Source organism: Choloepus didactylus, chromosome 4 (assembly GCF_015220235.1).
Source record: "Choloepus didactylus isolate mChoDid1 chromosome 4, mChoDid1.pri, whole genome shotgun sequence".
Classification (NCBI taxonomy): domain Eukaryota; kingdom Metazoa; phylum Chordata; class Mammalia; order Pilosa; family Megalonychidae; genus Choloepus; species Choloepus didactylus.
Genome location: NC_051310.1, coordinates 51,227,239 through 51,245,087, shown reverse-complemented (window position 1 = coordinate 51,245,087; position 17,849 = coordinate 51,227,239). Strand labels below are relative to the sequence as shown.

At 46.4% G+C, this 17,849-nt stretch overlaps 1 protein-coding gene and 1 pseudogene across 1 annotated transcript; both read left to right on the top strand.

The window, feature by feature from the left end:
- The first annotated feature begins 3,162 nt into the window (after nt 1-3,162).
- Nucleotides 3,163-5,067, top strand: SIX6 (SIX homeobox 6). Its single transcript, XM_037835305.1, has 2 exons — nt 3,163-3,836; nt 4,899-5,067. Exons 1-2 carry the CDS (start codon nt 3,265-3,267, stop codon nt 5,065-5,067), a joined length of 741 nt encoding a protein of 246 aa, XP_037691233.1. The 5' UTR covers nt 3,163-3,264.
- Nucleotides 5,068-16,092: 11,025 nt separating this feature from the next.
- Nucleotides 16,093-17,579, top strand: LOC119533204 (annotated as a pseudogene).
- Nucleotides 17,580-17,849: the final 270 nt, after the last annotated feature.

Here is a 17,849-nt window from a genome sequence, read left to right as displayed (position 1 = left end):
GCAAACCAATCCCTCACAAAGTTGCAAAGCCAAAGGCTAAGGGCTGCCGCTGAGCTTTCTAGGTTTCCCAGCAAAACGCAAAAGAAACGTTTTTTTGGAGAAGTGGAGGCGGAGGCAAGCGAGTCGCCCGTGGGACTGGTGCAAGGACCCTAAAATGTCAAATCTATCCTTTGTAAAAGTTCGCCTGGGAAACCCAGGAGAAGTGCGCTTAAAGGATGGGGTGGGAGTCACCCTTCTCCACAATGGGGTTATTTCTAAGGAACCCCGGGGGGCTTCTCCCTCTCCCAGGGATGGGAGCTCACATATTTCCTCCTGTGTGTTCTGATGAACAAATAACGTGATTTCAAAGTGCTCGGGGGAAGTTTATTTCTTTTAGATTGTAAAATTAAATCAAGTCCCTTCCAAAGCCGGAATTAGGATCTCCTGACAGCAGACTCCAGCCTCCAGACACTTCTCAGGCCGGGTCCGCCCCGAGCCCAGAGAAAGCATCCGGCGGGACTTGGCCTCTGTCCGGCCGCAACCTGCGCGGGTTTCTCCGCGGCTGCGGTGCCGCCAAGCCAGGCTATCCATTCCATTCCGAGTCCCTGGAGGATCAGGAGCCCCAGACATGCGGAAGCCAACGTCTAATATTTACAGAACCCTTGTCCAAGAAATGGGCTATAGGATAAATATTCCCGTTTCTTGGATAGGGTGCCTAGATCAGGAAAATTAACACGACTTGCTCAAAAAGGGTAAGGGTAAAAAGCCAGTTCTCTCCGATCTCCCGCTTTCAAACAGTACAGCAAAAGGGCGCGGGAGAGCTGCGGTCCCCCTGGGACACGGATAACTCTGGCCACCTCCAGAGTCCAGGCGCGGGCGTGGCCCGCTCTGCGCTCGCGGGCCTCAAGGTCTCAGTAGACTCGCGGCCTCTTCACGCGCGGAGGGCGAGCTCAAAGTGATTCTGTGAGCGAGAACGGACAGCAGCAACAACCCGCTAAGGAGAAATGAGAAACCTCTGCAAAATGAAGCAACCGCGCTCTACTTGCGTGGGCCGAGGTACCCCGAAGGCAGTATCACCAGGGTCCGGCTTCGCTTGCACGGGGCTTCCTCAGCCCTCCGGGTTTTTTGCATAGCGGGTTCTCCTACGGCCTGCGCGTTCTGGGACCTTGTAAAAGATATTTCACGTTAAAAGTTGTCCTTCAGGCTTATTCGGGAGTCGCCCCAAGCTAGGGAAGGTTTGTGCTTTGTCATTATTCTCATCACCTCTTGACTTTGCCCCTGCCTTGTGGCATTTTAAAAGAAAATGAGCTTTTAGAAAAGAAAACCTCTCCATTGAGACGGCTGGCAACCTCACAGAAATAATATAAATGGTTGCAGGGCTTTTCTTTTTCTCCTCTACTATTTTTTTTTCCCCGAGAGAATTGTGAAGATCTGTAAAAATAATATCAGCGTTTTCCGTCAGAAAGAGCTTTGCCCTGCACTCAGGCGTAGCATGATCTGACCCGACACCTCCAACCATCTGTGCTATCTATCTGCCTTCTGATTTACCAGATCCGTATAAGCTGCATACAAATTGTACTTGAAACGAAAGAAAAGACAGCCGGGCCAGGTACAGTTCGGCGGTGAAATTCCCATCTGACTCCTTTCCAGGGATGGACCTCCTAGAGACGGGTTTCCTAGCGTTTTGGCTGGAGCCCCCCTCCCAGTTTTCTTTAAACTAAACAAACCCCTATCAAAAGCCCAGATGAATCTGTGGTTTCTTTGACCAAGGCTTCTGTAAAGGGTGTATACAGACGTCAACTGGGAATCAATAAAGTTGTCAATTCAATCTCCTGGCCCGAGGGCAGTGCCGCCAAGAAGGCGCTTCCCCTCGGCAGGAGGGTAGCTGGCCAGCCGGGCTTGGGAAAAGCTCTCTAGGCGCCCGGCATTACTGGGAAGCCCCCTTCTCTATTTTACTTTCATTTAATTGCTTTGGGGATAAAAGGCCAAGGTTAGAGTTTCTACTACTCCCAACTCAAGAAATATATCTTCCAACACAAATTAGGGACAAAATCAGCCTGCAAAGAGAGAAGCAAATCGATATTAAAAAAACAAGATCTTTGAAATAAGCTTTTAAGTTGCTGTCCTGACCGACCAATGACTTCTCACTCTAGATGTGGCTATGCTGCACACTTGTTCAAGTCTATTAAACGGGGTTGGGGGGTGGAGGTGGGGAGGGGGGAAGCAGTGACTTTATTAAACTAAACGAAACTTTTAAATTATTATTAAACTAAACTTTATTTGGGTGAGACTTCTCTTACCGTGTTCCCCGCCCCCCCCCCCGCCGCCTTTGCTCCCAAGTGTTTGACTTCATAGCATCGGTGTTATCAGGTGTGACCTGTACTTGCTCATATTTTTAAATGATTTCAGGAGGCTTTGGAAGGGGGAGGGGGGTGGAGTTCAAACTGACCTCTTCTACAGAGCCCTGGTCCCGTACCTTCTGCTCCAGATTCGCTTCCTACTAGCTACTTTCACAGCTGGAAAAGCAGAAAGGGGAGGCATGCAGGCATAGGTACTGGGAAGTTGTCTCTCCACTTCCCCTCCCTCTACCATTCGTGAGCTCCCCGCAAGGTTGCTGTTTCGTTATAACTAAACATGGGAATTTTCGGAGGATTTCGATTTTGACCAGTCTTCTTTGTCCTCTGGAGACCTCTCGACCCAGACAGCGCATCGCCCGAAAGTGAATTCCTGTAGCATCACTGCCTCTTTGGGGGAAAAAAAGGAGGGACGGATAAGCCTGGGGAGGGAGGGTGAAACGCTGCCGCTCTTGCCTCCCTTTCTTTCACAGCCATTCGCACGTCTTTTCATCCTGCTGCTGCTTTAAAATACTGAGGAAAAGTCCACCCTTGAGCGGCGGGCGCTGTCGAGCGCTGGGAGGTGCTGAAATGGCCTGGGCACACTAGCTGCAGCCTTGATTGGCAGAGCCAGCCGGTGACTGACAGGGGGTCTCCATGGCGCCCTCGCCGCCAATCCGCCCACCCCAATAGCGGCTCCCGCTCGTCTGCCTGCTGACCCAGCTAAGCCGAGACGAGCCCAACCTGAGCCGGGGAACCCGCATCTCTTCCAGTCCCGGCTGCTCCCTGCGGGCCGAGGCGCAACCACCGTCCTAGCGGTGCGTCCCCGCCGCCCCCAAGCTGCCTCATCGAGGAGAGCCTGGCTCACCCAGCCAGGCCTGCGAACGTCTGCTGCGGGTCCTCCCACTCCGGGCTGGGCGCCGCTGCCGCTGCCGCTACCGGCGCTGCCTCGATGTTCCAGCTGCCCATCTTAAATTTCAGCCCCCAGCAAGTGGCCGGGGTATGCGAGACCCTGGAGGAGAGCGGCGACGTGGAGCGCCTGGGTCGCTTCCTCTGGTCGCTGCCAGTAGCCCCCGCAGCCTGCGAGGCCCTCAACAAAAATGAGTCGGTGCTGCGCGCGCGAGCCATCGTGGCCTTTCACGGTGGCAACTACCGCGAGCTGTACCACATCCTGGAGAACTATAAGTTCACCAAGGAGTCACACGCCAAGCTGCAGGCGCTGTGGCTGGAAGCACACTACCAGGAAGCTGAGAAGCTGCGCGGACGACCCTTGGGACCGGTGGACAAATACCGTGTGAGGAAGAAGTTCCCACTGCCGCGCACCATTTGGGACGGCGAGCAGAAGACACACTGCTTCAAGGAGCGCACGCGGCATCTGCTACGGGAGTGGTACCTGCAGGACCCGTACCCCAACCCTAGCAAAAAGCGTGAGCTTGCCCAGGCAACCGGACTGACACCCACGCAGGTGGGCAACTGGTTCAAAAACCGCCGACAAAGGGATAGGGCGGCGGCAGCCAAGAACAGGTCGGTACCTAGAGGCCTTTGCGCCTCGCGCACACCAACTGGTGCCAGGCGCCTCGGATTCAGCAGGAATTGAGAGCCGCCTGTCTTTGGTAGTTATCCACCATATTCTGGGCCTCTCGGTTAGAGCTTTCTTCTGGGCCCTTGATCCCCCAACCCCTCTCGCTCCTTTTCGGTGGCGCATCCCGGTCGCTCCAGCAGTCAGTCCTAGTCACCAAACCAAGGTTGCACGGCGGCGGGGGGGTGGGGTGGGGGGCATAAAAATTAAAATCCCAGAAACAATTGGGGACCCCAAGGCCTAAAGCTTATTCTTAGCCTCGGCCCAGGCTCCTATTATAAAGAAAGCCTGGCTTATTAACAATGTGGCGATTTACTATTAATTGTCGTTTTCAAAGCCCAGTTACATACCTTTCTAATGGTTTGAAACAGTTTTCAATGAATTCCTGTTTCTAAGAAGTTGAAAGTCGAGTTCTCTTCCCACGGGCGGCCAGCCCTGTTTGAAAACAGCAAATTTGTCGGCTGAGACTTTTCAATCGCCAGCATATAGATCTTGATTAACCAAAGGTTTCGGCCAAGAGCCCACCCTCATCCTTCAGGCCCAAATGCTCCGTGAGGTCCTCGAGCAACCCTGTTTGCCTTTAGTTCGGGTCGACCCGGACCCAGGGCACTGACTCAAGCCTGCACTCCAGGCAGAATTGCGCTGGGAAGGGGATCCCCTGTCCCAGAGCCTGATCTGTCCTTTTCATCCATGACTCGGCTGTTTCCTAGCAGTACTGTAAATCTCCCAAAGGTGGACAACAACCAAGAAAGACTTTGCGGTTCCAACATCCTATATACTGGGGAGGCGGAGAGCTGAGAAAAGGCGCGAAGGAGGGTCGGGTAAATGCCCAGCTCCCCTGCGAGGCTGCTGCCGGCTCCAGCCTGACCTCAGGCGCCTCGCCTTCCTTGCCTTAATTCCAGGTTCTAAGCGAGAACCGATGCCCACCGGACTGGAGGGGTACGGACCCGGGAGAGCCAGGTGGCTATGTTGCGCACTGTGACCCATGTCCCATTCCTTTCCTGCAGGCTCCAGCAGCAGGTCCTGTCGCAGGGGTCCGGGCGGGTGTTACGGGCCGAGGAGGAGGGCACGCCCGAGGTGCTAGGCGCTGCCGCGAGCCCAGCTGCCAGCCTGTCCAGCAAGGCAGCCACTTCAGCCATCTCCATCACATCCAGCGACAGTGAGTGCGACATCTGAGCTGCCCACCCGGCATGCTCAGAAACAGAACCTGGTGTAAAAACGAGAAAACAAAATGAAGGACGGAGGGAGAATGAGAGACCAAACAAATGCTGCGCCAACCGAAGCCAGGTGGCCAGGGATCCAAGGAACCCAGCCGCAGTTTCCGCCCGGCAGCCTGCCAGGGTCCACCTGCGCCCTCCGGCCGCGCCCACGAGGGCCTGCGGTGCGGCCCGATCCAGCCCTACGTTCTCCTCGCTTTATTTTTTCCCAAGGATTTTGCTGCAAAGATACCGAACTGCACGCCCAAAGCTCGCCCTAAGTCTCCCGTGGGTAAATCACGTCGAAAAGACGCTGTTATATATGTATAACTTTTTCTTTAAAGTTTTTTTTAAAGAAACATATATATACTGTTTATTTACTTATTTAAGGAACTGCCATGGTAGGTTTCTCTGTAACTTGGGAGACTTTGCTGTTTCTAAATGTGTAGGCTGGTGCCGGATAGATTCTGTGTGGAGAAGCAAACCAATAAAACAACCCAATCAGCAACATTTCTTAATTAAGGGAGCTGCTTTCAGATTCCCAGAAACCGGTCATTCCCTTCACCTGGCAAGCCGGGGTCCTTGAACAAATGATCTCACAAAGGTCTTCTCCATATCTTTTGCTTTCTCTGGTGCCACCTGGAATATTTTTAAAACATCCCACTTCCCAGGCCAAGATATATGCTTATGCATATATGATGTATGTATGTGTGTGTGTATATATATGTGTGCATGTGTGTGATATATTTAAACCTAGAAATTGTCAACAGGAGCATCCTCTGTAAGGCAACTCCCCATGGTGGGTCCCCGGCACAGGTAACTATGGCTTGTCCACCTGACGCTCATTTTTATGAAGTGTCTATGGATTGCAGGAACAATTTTGGAAGCCAAACTCAGGGACTTAAGCAGTGAGTCCTAAGTTATAAAGATCCAAGACTACCCTGGCACGGGCTCAGCAATGAGAGAGGCTTTTCGTCTCCTTCCAGGGTCCTTCCCATATAAAAGCAGTGGGCACCCACGATCATAGTAGAGTGAGCATGTACTGCATTTAGAATTGTGCAGTTCTCGAGATAAGAGAAAAGGAGGATGGAAGAGGTTGTAAATAACTAGACTAGCATCTTCTTCCTGCAGAAACAGGTTTTAATCAAATGTCTGGTTTTCAATGAGAGGGATACCAAGATGGAGGAAAGGATGTATTCATGCCACTTATTGAGGTAAAAGAGAAGGTTGCAGAAAAGTGACCAGCATTTTTAAAAAGAATCTGATCACCATATTAAATACAAAGAAAACTTGTCAAGAGCCTCACTGCCCTGGCAATGGCTCAATTAAAAATTTCAGACAAGTGACCTTTGAATTTATTTTTTCTCTGAAAGCACAAAGACACATACACACACAAAACACCAAACACACACACAAACACAAAATACTGTCTTTATGCTAAGAAACTAAGTGCAATCAGGAAAGCCTTCAAGCTTTTTTTTTTTTTTTTCCTACTTGTCTTTGATTTTTTAAATCACTTGAGCAGGACTTTAGTCCTCCACCCCACCCTACTCCCAGTTGCCTCTCTCTCCTTAGATGATGCTCTTTCAATCAGAAGCCTGCCAACTTATTTAGGCAGAAGTGCCAAAGTAAGAATCAAACAAAAATAAGCAAAGTCATGGCAGATAAAAAGCAATCAAATGGCAAGGTACACAGTGGAAGCCAGGGTATAAATAAGAGTTCTTTTCAGTTTTTAAACTGCTTAAACAAATTTGGCCTCGTTTGGACTTTATAAACGATTGTGTAAAAAGTCCACTTCACAAATGGACTTCAAAAACTGTGTACAGCAGCCCTTATCCAGAGAACTGTTGAAAATCAAACTCTTTTATTCACAAGAGTTTTAGATGGAAGAAATGGAAAGTGTTTATAATCAGGCTGGCGTTCTTCCCCAAAGCAAGAATTATGGACTTCTGTGTCACGAAAGGCTAAGATGGTAGAGCTCCTTCAAAGTTTAGTTTTATTTCCTAGAGCCTCCGGTTGTTCCTGGGATGCCCAGGGGCAGGGCCAGATTACCTGAAGCTAACCAGGTAACTAGGGAACAAAATTTAAGGAGACACTCTCCCCCAGGTACCAACTCTGCATTTGCATGATCCTGAGTGCCTCCTTAAATTTTGCACTCTTGGGACCTCATTTGGCCTCACCCTGTTCCTGACTCTGCCAAGGGATGTGGCCCTTAAATGAAAAAAATCCAGAGATTTCTAGTCCTGTCCCCTATACCACACCATTCTAGCTATGCAGCTCTCCAGAACCAACATTTGGACAAGTTAATTGAAAATTTTTATCTCTTAAGCTGATGCTTCCAGGTTCAAGAGGGAAGGGAAAGGACTAATTAGTGGAAACATGTAAAGGAATTTGAGATTCTGAAAATCCATCCTCACTCACCACTTCAAATGATATCTAAGCAGAAGGAAATGTCCATTCCGCATTCTCCAGAAAACAGGATAACACTGCAAGGAACTAAGTTTTCTCTTTACAAAATAATTTTTAAATGATATTTAATTGCTTGGAGAAAGGCTAAACAATGATGGAAGATTTTTCTTCCTGCTTTGGTGAAAGACTACATCTACCATTTGCTTAATAACATGCTGTTTAACGATTACATTTTTAAAAGTAGCTATTCTTTTTTTTAATAATCCAGAGATTTATTCATCTAATTTCATTTTAAAATCTTATGGGGTGCACCTTTTTTTTAAGTTTTCAATGTTTTTCTGAAACCCAACTAAGCCCACCTGCCTTTGCAAATAATGAATTCTTTGATGGCCACATGTTGGAAAATGGTCCAAATTTTCCCCCAAAGACATATATTGAAAAGGTTTTCTTTTTCTTTTTAAGATTTTTTTTTTCTATATCAATTTACCCTGCTCTAGAAAGGGAGTCTTAAAAAAAAAATTCCAGGCAGTAGCCAGACCGACAGTTTCTATAATTAGCGACATTTCCATATGATAAGCTTCCTTTCTTTTTCCTGCAATCCCAATTCCCAAAAAGCAGTTATTCCAATAGGGTAGTGAAAAGCTGCATTTTTACATTTCAGCTGTCCTGACCTATGTGAGAATTTTACTCCCAGTCCCAGCTAAGGCTCTTTTAAGGCGTATAAATATTTCAACCACCTGCCAGTTCCACCAAAACGGCGCTGGCTCCTGCTCCCCAAATGCCGCAGTTCCTCTCGCCTCCACTTTACGGAGCTCCCACTCGGCTCCCACCCGCCCTCTCCCCTTTCCCTTCACCAGTTTGTTTACAAAACTCTGGGAGGGAGGGGATGAGAGACTGGGGTTGGGGGAAAGACTTGCTCTTTGTTTACATTAAACAAATGACAGGAAAAGAGCTCAAGCAAAGTCTTCCTTGACCTCGTTCTCTCTCCCTAATTTTAACAAAAAGGAAAAAATATTGTATCCAAAGAGAATGTGAATGGGGCGGGAGGAAAAGAGAGGCAGCTTTGCGCTCTATTCAGCCCCAACGCTGGAGCGCGGACGATTTCCGCTCCTATTGTGAGGCGGGACCCGGGAGCCGCGGTGAATGGGGGGTCTGGGGAACCCGCCGCCGGGCTGTCAGGCGGCTCAGCGTAATCAGGGCTAATGACGGCGGCCCGGCGCTCGGCGGGACAATGCGCGGGGCCGCGAGTTTTTGTCGGCTTGAAAGGCTAATAGGTTTTGCCCGGGGGCTGGGAGGAGGCGGTGACAGGAAGGCGGAGGCGGCGAGGGGAGAAGGAGTCATTGTCCGCGTCCGGCTAGGGCGCCGAGGCGCGTCCCTCCGCCGCGCTACCGCCCGCAGGACACAGCGCGAGGGGCGGGCAGGAAAGCAGCAGCGGGCAGGCCAGGGGACCCCTAGGAGCCTGCTGGAAAACCACCGCAAGAGCGGCGGGCGCCGTGGGACCCCTCTGGTTGGCCCTGCGCGAGGAGGGCGGACCGGAACCTTGTTCCCCAGAAGAAGCCGGGACCGGGTCCACAGTTCCCGGGAAGGTGGGTCCTTCCTCCCGCGTCGGGTTCGCGACTCCGTGGGGTACTTAACTCCACACACCCACCTTCTCGGTCCAGCGCCCCGGGAGCTCTCAGATGTGTAGGCCTCGAGGCCACTCCCACTGTTAGGCTGTAGGATTCAAGTAGATTGACGAAGGACACCAGTTAGAACCCGGGGAACATTATACAACCAAGGTGAGGGTCTAAACCCAAATGAACGCTCCGGCAGCTAAAGCGTGCGTGGTCGCCCACGGGCTTCTGACAAGGTGGCCGGGCAAGGGCTTCGAGCAGGAGCACGTGGCGCGCGTCGCGGAGCCGCTGCGCGGGTGTGGGCCTGCGCGGGTGCTGCTGGCGCTGGACAGGCCTGCGAGTGTAGGTCCGTGCGCACCACGGCCGTGGTCCTGCGCATGTCCGTCCTGAGTGTTTCAGGTCTGGGGGTTGGGGGAAGGCGGCTGGCCGAGGGAGCAGTGTAATTCGACCCTGCGCGGAAGCTGCAATTATCTTCATCCTCTCGGCATCGACCGAGCTGGTAGCCGGTGCAGGGTGGACAGAGCAGGGAGCTTCGGGACCTGGGCAGCGTGATTTAGGCGCTGAGGTCGGCCGCAGCCTTGAGAGGGCTCTGCAGGCCTGGCAGATCCGCGGGGTCAGCAGTCCCGGCGGGGAGAGGGAGCTGTGCGCTCCAAGGGCCGAATGTCCGCGACCGCACAGTTAAGCCCTAGCAGGCTACCGCAGTCGCCTGGGCCCACTTCTTTGGCAAACCCTGCAGCTCCCATTCAAGCTCATGTGGATCTCCTCAGACTAGATCCTGCCTTGCAGCTCTCTTTGTTAGGCTTTATATTCCCAAACATCTTTAGACCTACCCTACAGAGAGGGAACGAAATGGTTTTCTCCGCCCTTTCACCTCCTTGTCTGGAGACAAAGAGCTTTGAGGGCGATCCCAGAGCAGAACAAGCAGTTTCACGCCTCCGTGCCTCTGCCCACGCTGTTTCCGCTTGCTCGGCGGTACCTCTCCCCGGAACGTGACCCCCTACCTCGACTCTTAACCTGTGAATCCGTCCAAGCCGTCCACCTCGATGGAGTCTCTCTTGAACCAGTAGGCTCCCCACAGAGAATTTTCCACTCCCTTTTCATTGCTGTCACTGTACCTTATCTAAATGTCTCTTTTCGTGCTCTTAACACTTTTGTGTATTTATTTTACGGATTTGACTCTCCCACTAGAGTGTGAGCTCCTTAAGGGTAAGGATCGAATCTTGCTCATCATTGTATTCCCAGCGCCTAGCTTTAGTAGTAGGTGCTCAATAAATATTTTTAAAATAATTAATAAATGAATTAATGGATCTTCCTTGAAGTCTGCTCAGCTCCACCCACCTTAGAGGAGGACCACCACTGGCTCTGAACTCATTTGCACAGCGAAGATGACTAATAAAGGCTGGACCCAAAGTTCACGTAAATCCTCCCAGCTCAGTAACCAGCTTCTACCTACTTGTCAGGTTCTCTGGGATGATTCACAGCAGTGCTATCTCTTGCATATGTCTTTTCAGAATCCTATGGCTTTCAGTTAATAACATGAAAATTATCTTCTTGCACAATGCTTCTTCTCAGACAGTAAGGTGAAAGTCATTCCCTCCCATTTCAAAAATTCTAGCTATTACAATTCTCCAAACCCAGTAAAATAGAATTCCTTATATTTGCATATGTTATGAATGATAGAGCTTTCTCCTACCAAAAAAAAGTAAACCTTTCCTTCTCTCTCCCTCTCTCTCTCTCTCTCTCTCTCTCTCTCTCTCTGTGTCTCTCTCTCCCTGTCTCTCAGAAATAAAGAAAAATCACAAACTCAGACTAGGTGTCCAATTTTAAGATCCTAGATTGGCACCCCAACCCCACACCTAGGCTAACCTAGAAAACACACACACACACACACACACACACACACACACACAATACAGAGCGTTAATTAAATCTTAAAACACAAAAGCCCCATGAAAATCTACTTGCCACCAAACTCATCTCAATTTTAAAATTTAATGGACAGGAACAAGTGAACTGTAAGTAATTTTGAATTTCGATAACATATATGTAAGGCTGCCTACTGGAAAGCCATTTTAGCCTGGCACTGTCAACCTGCATCCTGAGAATGCTGATTTATTGTTTTGTTTTGTTTTGTTTTGTTTCTAACTGAAGAAATTAGTTTCGAATTTTCTAGCATAGACTCAAACACCTGAGTTCAGATGGTACATATTAATTTGGTACATGAACAGTCTGGTTGGAGGGCCCTGTGAGGTAACTTCATTATGCATTTCAAACACTTTCAGATATTTAAGATTCCTATTAAACATTTGTCCATTTAAATCAAGCACCATTTAAAGCTTATTTTTGTTGCGTTGAATATACTCCTGACTTTCTATAAATTCATGATAAAGTATGCATTTGAACTGAAGACCTATAGGTACCTCCTAGACATCTTACCTACATAATTATTTTTGCAGATAGCTGTGATTGTATGAACTGGATTCATCAATTTAAGACTGACAAACAGGAGAAAGAAAACTATATTGTGAACAGCATGTATCAATATGAGCTACATGGCACCTGAGAAAGTGGGATCAAACAGACCTGGCTTGAAATACCAATCACTGTGAAATTGGGCAGGTCACTTAATTCCCTAAGCCTTAGTTTTTACATCTTTAAAATGGGATTAATAATACCCAGGGATATTGTGAGTGTTACTGAGAAAATGTTTATAAACACCTATACAGACCCTCACATATGATAGGTATTCAATGAATTGAACTTCCTTTTTCCTGTTTTTTTCCTTTTTCCTTGTTATATGCTAGTGTAAAGAAATAAACTGTACAATTCCCCTTTAAAATGTTTTTAATAGGTGTCATCTACACATTTGGAATATTGTTGAAACAGCTTCCATTCACCACCCCTAGAAGGAGGGGCCAAATGAGTTGGGTTTCGAAGAGCAGTAATAGATGTTCTTGTACTAATGCACCATCATTCTTTCCCAGGCTTTTTTACTCTGCCCTGGCTGCTTGTCATCTATGTGAAGCTCTCCAAAGGGATCCCAACCCATCAAACAAGTCAGGATTACCTCAAATATAAAGTATGATCACTGGAAAGGTTACGTAACCTGTGGAAGAAAATTCAAGGTCCCTTTCTTTGAGAAGGAAGCAGTAATCCCACTTCACTTACATTTGTATGTTTGTTTGTTTGTTTTAATATAGCTAATAATGAAGTCCTTTCATCTGCACCATCTCTTTTCCTCAGGAGGACCCTGTGAGGTAAGTCAGGCAGACAGTGATTCCCACCCTTCAGATAAGGAAACTGGGGCCCACATTACTTGCTCAAAGTTACAGCATCAGGGAGGAACCCAGGTTTTGTAGAGCTTGAAGCTTGTATAATTTGGAGGGGCTGTGGATACTGTTTAAGATAAAGCATCCAAAACTATGAGTACAAAATTGCATATGAGAAAAGAAATTGTAACAGTTACAAATGGTTAAAAACTGTAAATACCACAAACATCACAAAAGCCAGACAAATAACAAAATCATTTTGAATTAATTTCACTGCCCTACACACTTCTAGAGTAGTTTTTCCTCCTACATTTTAATTAATTTCACGGTATGCATTTTGCTTCTTTATATGACAACAATTTTAAGTGTAGACTATAATTGAAAGATAATTCAGTCTTTCCTCTAGCATGAGTTGATTTAAAGGTTCTTTTATTCTTGATAGTTGTAAGAAGTTTCTTTCAGCTTTGTAGCTCAATATTGGTAATGCCATATATTACTTTTAGAATTGCCCTCAAGTTTGGGAAAACCTCTCTGAAGTCTCTTTCATACATGAGCAGTAAGATTTCAGGACACTCCACATTCCTTGAACAGTGACCCAGTTAAATAATCTTTGCATTAACAACACTCACTAACCAGTTTGTCATCAGTGGCCCTACACGGTCATGTTGTGAGCCACAATTCAACACAGTGAGCAGTAGGAATATTCCTGCAAGATATTCCTGAACCGAAGAAGCTAGTAATAGCTTAACTATACACAGAAGTGGCAGCAAACCCTAAAAATACCTATCATTAAACCCAAACCAAATGTAACAAAATTCAAATTCTCTTTAGCTACTGAATCCCAAAAATGTCTATGCTTACTCTCTTGCCATGCAGTATGAGATGAAATGTGACAGAAGGAAAGCAGGAGTGGAGAGTAACAGTGGACTATTGTAGTTAAAATATCTTACTTTACAAATTTTCTAAAAACACATGATCATGTGACCATATTGCTGGGACTACTCCCCCAGCCTTGGAAGGGGCCTGTGCAAGTGAGCGGTCTTGAAATCTAAGCTTCATTCTGCCTCTGCGTGGGCCCACTGAGTGATGAGATAGGGTTTTCTGACTTCCAGTCTAGTACTCTCTTCTGTTACCTGGTATATAATGTATTTTCCCAGAAAGTTTTGACATGTTTCCACAGAAAAGCTATTTTTAAAAATGATTCATTGATGGAGGGAGGGAAAGTTTAAAATCACAAATAGAGAGCTGGTCCTGGGTAAAACTGAGGTAGACAGGTTACCCCTTAGTACCTGTTTACTTTTTCTTTCGGGGTTCCTTCACCTTGCCTCCTTACGGGGGACCCCATCCCAAACTATCAAACACCCTTCAGTGCTCTTTACCCTCCCTTTACTAAAATCTGCTCTCAGTTGTCACAAAGAATTCAATAAACCAATACACATCAACATACAAATGGCTGCTAAAAGCTTAATGAATTACCTACAGATAGGCGCTTGGGAGGGTACTTACTAACTTCTAGGAGATAATCCTTTAATTCAATAAACCCAAATCACTATTGGTAGCAGGTCAGGCATCCCTAGCAGGCTAATAGGAAATTTCTTTTTGTTGGAAGGGAGCCAGGTGCCCTTCAAGTCATTCCATGGAGATGGATAATTGCTTATTACATCTGTCTATAAGGCAAGCTTTGGGGGTCAAATATCCCCAATATTAAAACTAAAACAAAACAAAACAAACTTGCCTGCCCCCCAGCTATTTCCTCAAGATAGGATTCCTTCTCTATTGTTCCCTTCAGCATCAAACTTCCTAACAGTAGCCTACATTCTTTGCAACATTTTTTCACTACTCACTCCTTAACCTCCTTCAATCTGGCTTTTACTTATATCATTCCATTAAAACAGTTCCCTTAAAGGTCATTCTATATTGTCCTTATTCTACTCAACCTGTTGATCTTTGACACTGTTGATCATCCCTTTCTGAAAAAGGGGTGTGCAATTTAAAAATTTTAAGGAAACACTCGCTCTCAGAGTCCTGCACGTACAGGGTCAGCATCTGAAAGTGAGGACCTCCTTAAATTCCACACCTGTGAACCTCACTTGCCTCACCCTAGTCCCAGTCTTGCTTCTGAACATAACTAAGCTTCGTGCTATATTCAGAGCATGGCCTGAATTTGCTGCCTTCCTGCCTTTGCTCATGCTGTGGGTATAAATAGCCCTTCATGCTTTGTGGCAGCCCTGAACCCCTTCCTCTCTTCTGGTAGCAGCATCCTTAGGGAACTGCTCCTACCCCATTCAGTGTGATTCTACTGGGCATGCCAAACACAGTACTCCCCCACCCCCAACCCTTGGTGGGGTATAACCACGAAGCTGGGCCAGTCCTTTCCCAAAGTTCCTGAGTTAGAAGCAGAGGGACTTGGATTAATAGCAGTAAGAATATGATGTCAAGGCTACTGGCAGCTATTTTATCTGTAACAGGAAGGAGCCTCAAGGAGAAGAAGCAGGACAGGGAAAGGAGAGAAAGAAAGGGCTAATACTGATAGTCTTTGTATGCTGTTGACCCTGAAGCCAAATCAAGCCTCCTCTATTTATGTTTTGTAAACAGGAACTAATATCCCTCGTTTTTCTTTTGTTGTTCAAGTAAATCTGAGTTCCTGTCACTTGCAAACAAGTGTGCTGAGTTACAACCTAGAATGTTCTTTGCTTTCCCTCAGCCCCTCTCCATAGGGTGCATTCACCCAAACTTTGTGGCTCTGCTCAAAGGCCATTTTCCTCCCAGAGCCTTCCCTGCTGCATAGAAGTTGAGCTAGTCTCTCCCTTCTCTGAATTACCATAGCATTTTATACAGCTTTCATAGTTCTTTAGCTTCCACATGTTACATCTCCTACCCTATTATAGGTTCTTCAAAGGGAAGATCCATAATTTTTGCAGTCCTCCAAGAACTTAGTGTAGCATCTTTGCCTCAGTACAAGTCGATAGATTTGGCTGAATACATGAATATAATCAAAGGATATCTAGAATCCCTAAGTTTCATTTTAGGAAATTTTAATCTGAATGAGCTGAAGTTCTAAAAAGAAGTATTCTTCTTTTCTTCAAAAGAAAAATAAATGAATAAATGGACCCACTGCTTGCTAGAGAAAAATGGTGAATGTTAAAGGGGACCGGAGTTTTATAAAAGGTGGGGAAACAACACCATGCATTTATATTTACTCATCTCAAGTGGGGGGGGGGAGACAACTGAGCAAATGGGGAACAAGAGTGAGAAGGAGACTTTTCATTGTGTATTTTTTTATATTTAAAATTTTTCAAACCATGTTAATCATTGCCTATTCAAAAATTAAATTAAAACTAAATGAATAATGTAATAACTAAATAAAGTGGCCTTAGTGTAGAGATAATTCACCTGCAATATGAAGGGGAGAAATTGTTTTCCTAATGTAATGTGCATACAGTGATAGCACTATGGTTTAAAAAGTGCTATAACTCAAACAACTTAGATGAAAAATGAAGATGATATGCTCTAGGAAATGCTGTTAACAGCTTCAACAAATGAAACAAACAGCTCCAGTGATTGTTAATGACCCCGATGTTGAGGCTGAATGCTAAGGGTTCAAATAAAATTGTTTCATATAAAAAATAAAGGATGGCTTTCCACACTACCCAGAGAGGGGTCTATACAGTGTTGTCCTGAGTTACCATCATAACTTAAAGGGAAACTTCCACAATGTTTGGAGCCCTTGCTGTCCTGTAGATGAAGGAGAAGGATGTCCTCAAATATTCCTTAGAGCAGGTACCTACTCAAGTGGCACCAACCTTGACTTCCAAATCTAACAGTGCATCTATAAAAGGAAAAGTGATAGAATCTGCATCATAACTCTGAAGAGGACCTTCAGACAAGCTGATGACTTGTGCCATTTTTGCCACTGAAAATCCTGAAGAGGTCAACATCATATCCTCTAGGAAAATCAGCCAGTGGGCTGTGCTAGTTTGCTGCTGCCACTGGGGCTATCGCCAGGTGCTTCTCTCCTAGAACCTTTGCTAATCAGATTGTACCACTTTGGATGCATTATGTCCCCCAAAATGCCATGTTCTTTGATGCAGTCTTGTGGGGGAGTTGTATTAGTGTTGATTAGGTTGGAACCTCTTGATTCAGTGTTTCCATGGAGATGTGATGCAATCAACTGTGGGCAAGACCTTTGACTGGATAATTTCCATGGAGGTGTTACCTGGAATGGATGGGTCTCAATTAAATCACTGGAGCCATATAAAAGAGCTGACAAACAGAAGGAACTCATTGCAGCTGTGAGTGACATTTTGGAGAGCAACTGAGAGAGGCATTTTGGAGATGGCCATTGAAAGTAGACTTTTGCTACTCCAGAGTTTGCCTGGGAGAAACTAAGAGAATACTCCCAGATGCCTAGAGAGAAGCATCCTGGGAGAAAGCCATTTTGGAAACACAACATGGGAGCAAAGGATGAAGACGCCAGCCACATGCCTTCACAGACAACAGAGGTTTTCCAGCACCATTGGCCTTCCTTTGGTGAAGGTATATTTGTGTTGATGCCTTAATTTGGATATTTTCATGGCTTTCAGACTTCAGCTTTGTAACCAAATAAACCCCCTTTATAAAAGCCAATCCATTTCTGGTGTTTTGCATAACGGCAACATTAGCAAACCAGAACACAGATCTAGGCTGTCTTCTGTGAGCTGCATCTTCTGTTGGTTACTGATACCAGAGCTGACTACCAGCCTCTCACAGCAGTGTCTTAATGTTAACCTACCACTGCTCTATGTGACACAGATTCTCCTCTGTGCAGTGAGGAAATTGCCTTCCCATGTAACAACACGGGAGCTCACTCAGTGGGTCTCATGCGTGCTGGCCTGGGAAGTTCTGTGCACGCACCATCTCCAGTGAGCACCCATGGAGGTCATGCCTGATCTCTACTTCTACAGAGACCTTGAAGAAATTGAAAAAAAAGAGCAGGCAGCTGCTGGAAATGCTGTGACCAAGGAAGAATTTCAAGGTAAATGGACTGCTCCAGCTCTTGAATTTACTGCTACTCAACCAGTGGCAGTAGCAGTAAACTGGTCTGAAGGCATGCATGGGGCCATTCGGCAGTTCCCTGCAGAACATTAGAGTGCTCACCCTGCAACTAAAGAGTCGTCTGCTCAGCCACTGAATGGGTAGGAACAACCACCGAACAGTCTTAAGTTCTTCCACAGGCGGGCTCTTTAACAGAAAATGGAGATAAGATTGATGGAAAATAAATATCAGTTTCTATAAAAAATAGAGAAGTAAAAATTCTGTATCTATTAATTAGTATTTTTCTTTCCAGAAAAAGGTCCTTTTATCAGAAATTACAAAAATTTACTTTAGTAGATGAGTGAATTTTATTGTTGGTAAATTATACCTCAATAAAGTTGATTTTAAAAATATATAAAATGTTATATTTGAAGGAACCATAGATATTTTGCCTAGTA

Bases quoted from the DNA above. Each gene is read 5' to 3' on its own strand.
- SIX6 (XM_037835305.1), top strand. From the start codon at position 3,265: ATGTTCCAGCTGCCCATCTTAAATTTCAGCCCCCAGCAAGTGGCCGGG. The intron at 3,837-4,898 runs GTCGGTACCTAG...CCTTTCCTGCAG, and splicing joins GCGGCGGCAGCCAAGAACAG to GCTCCAGCAGCAGGTCCTGT.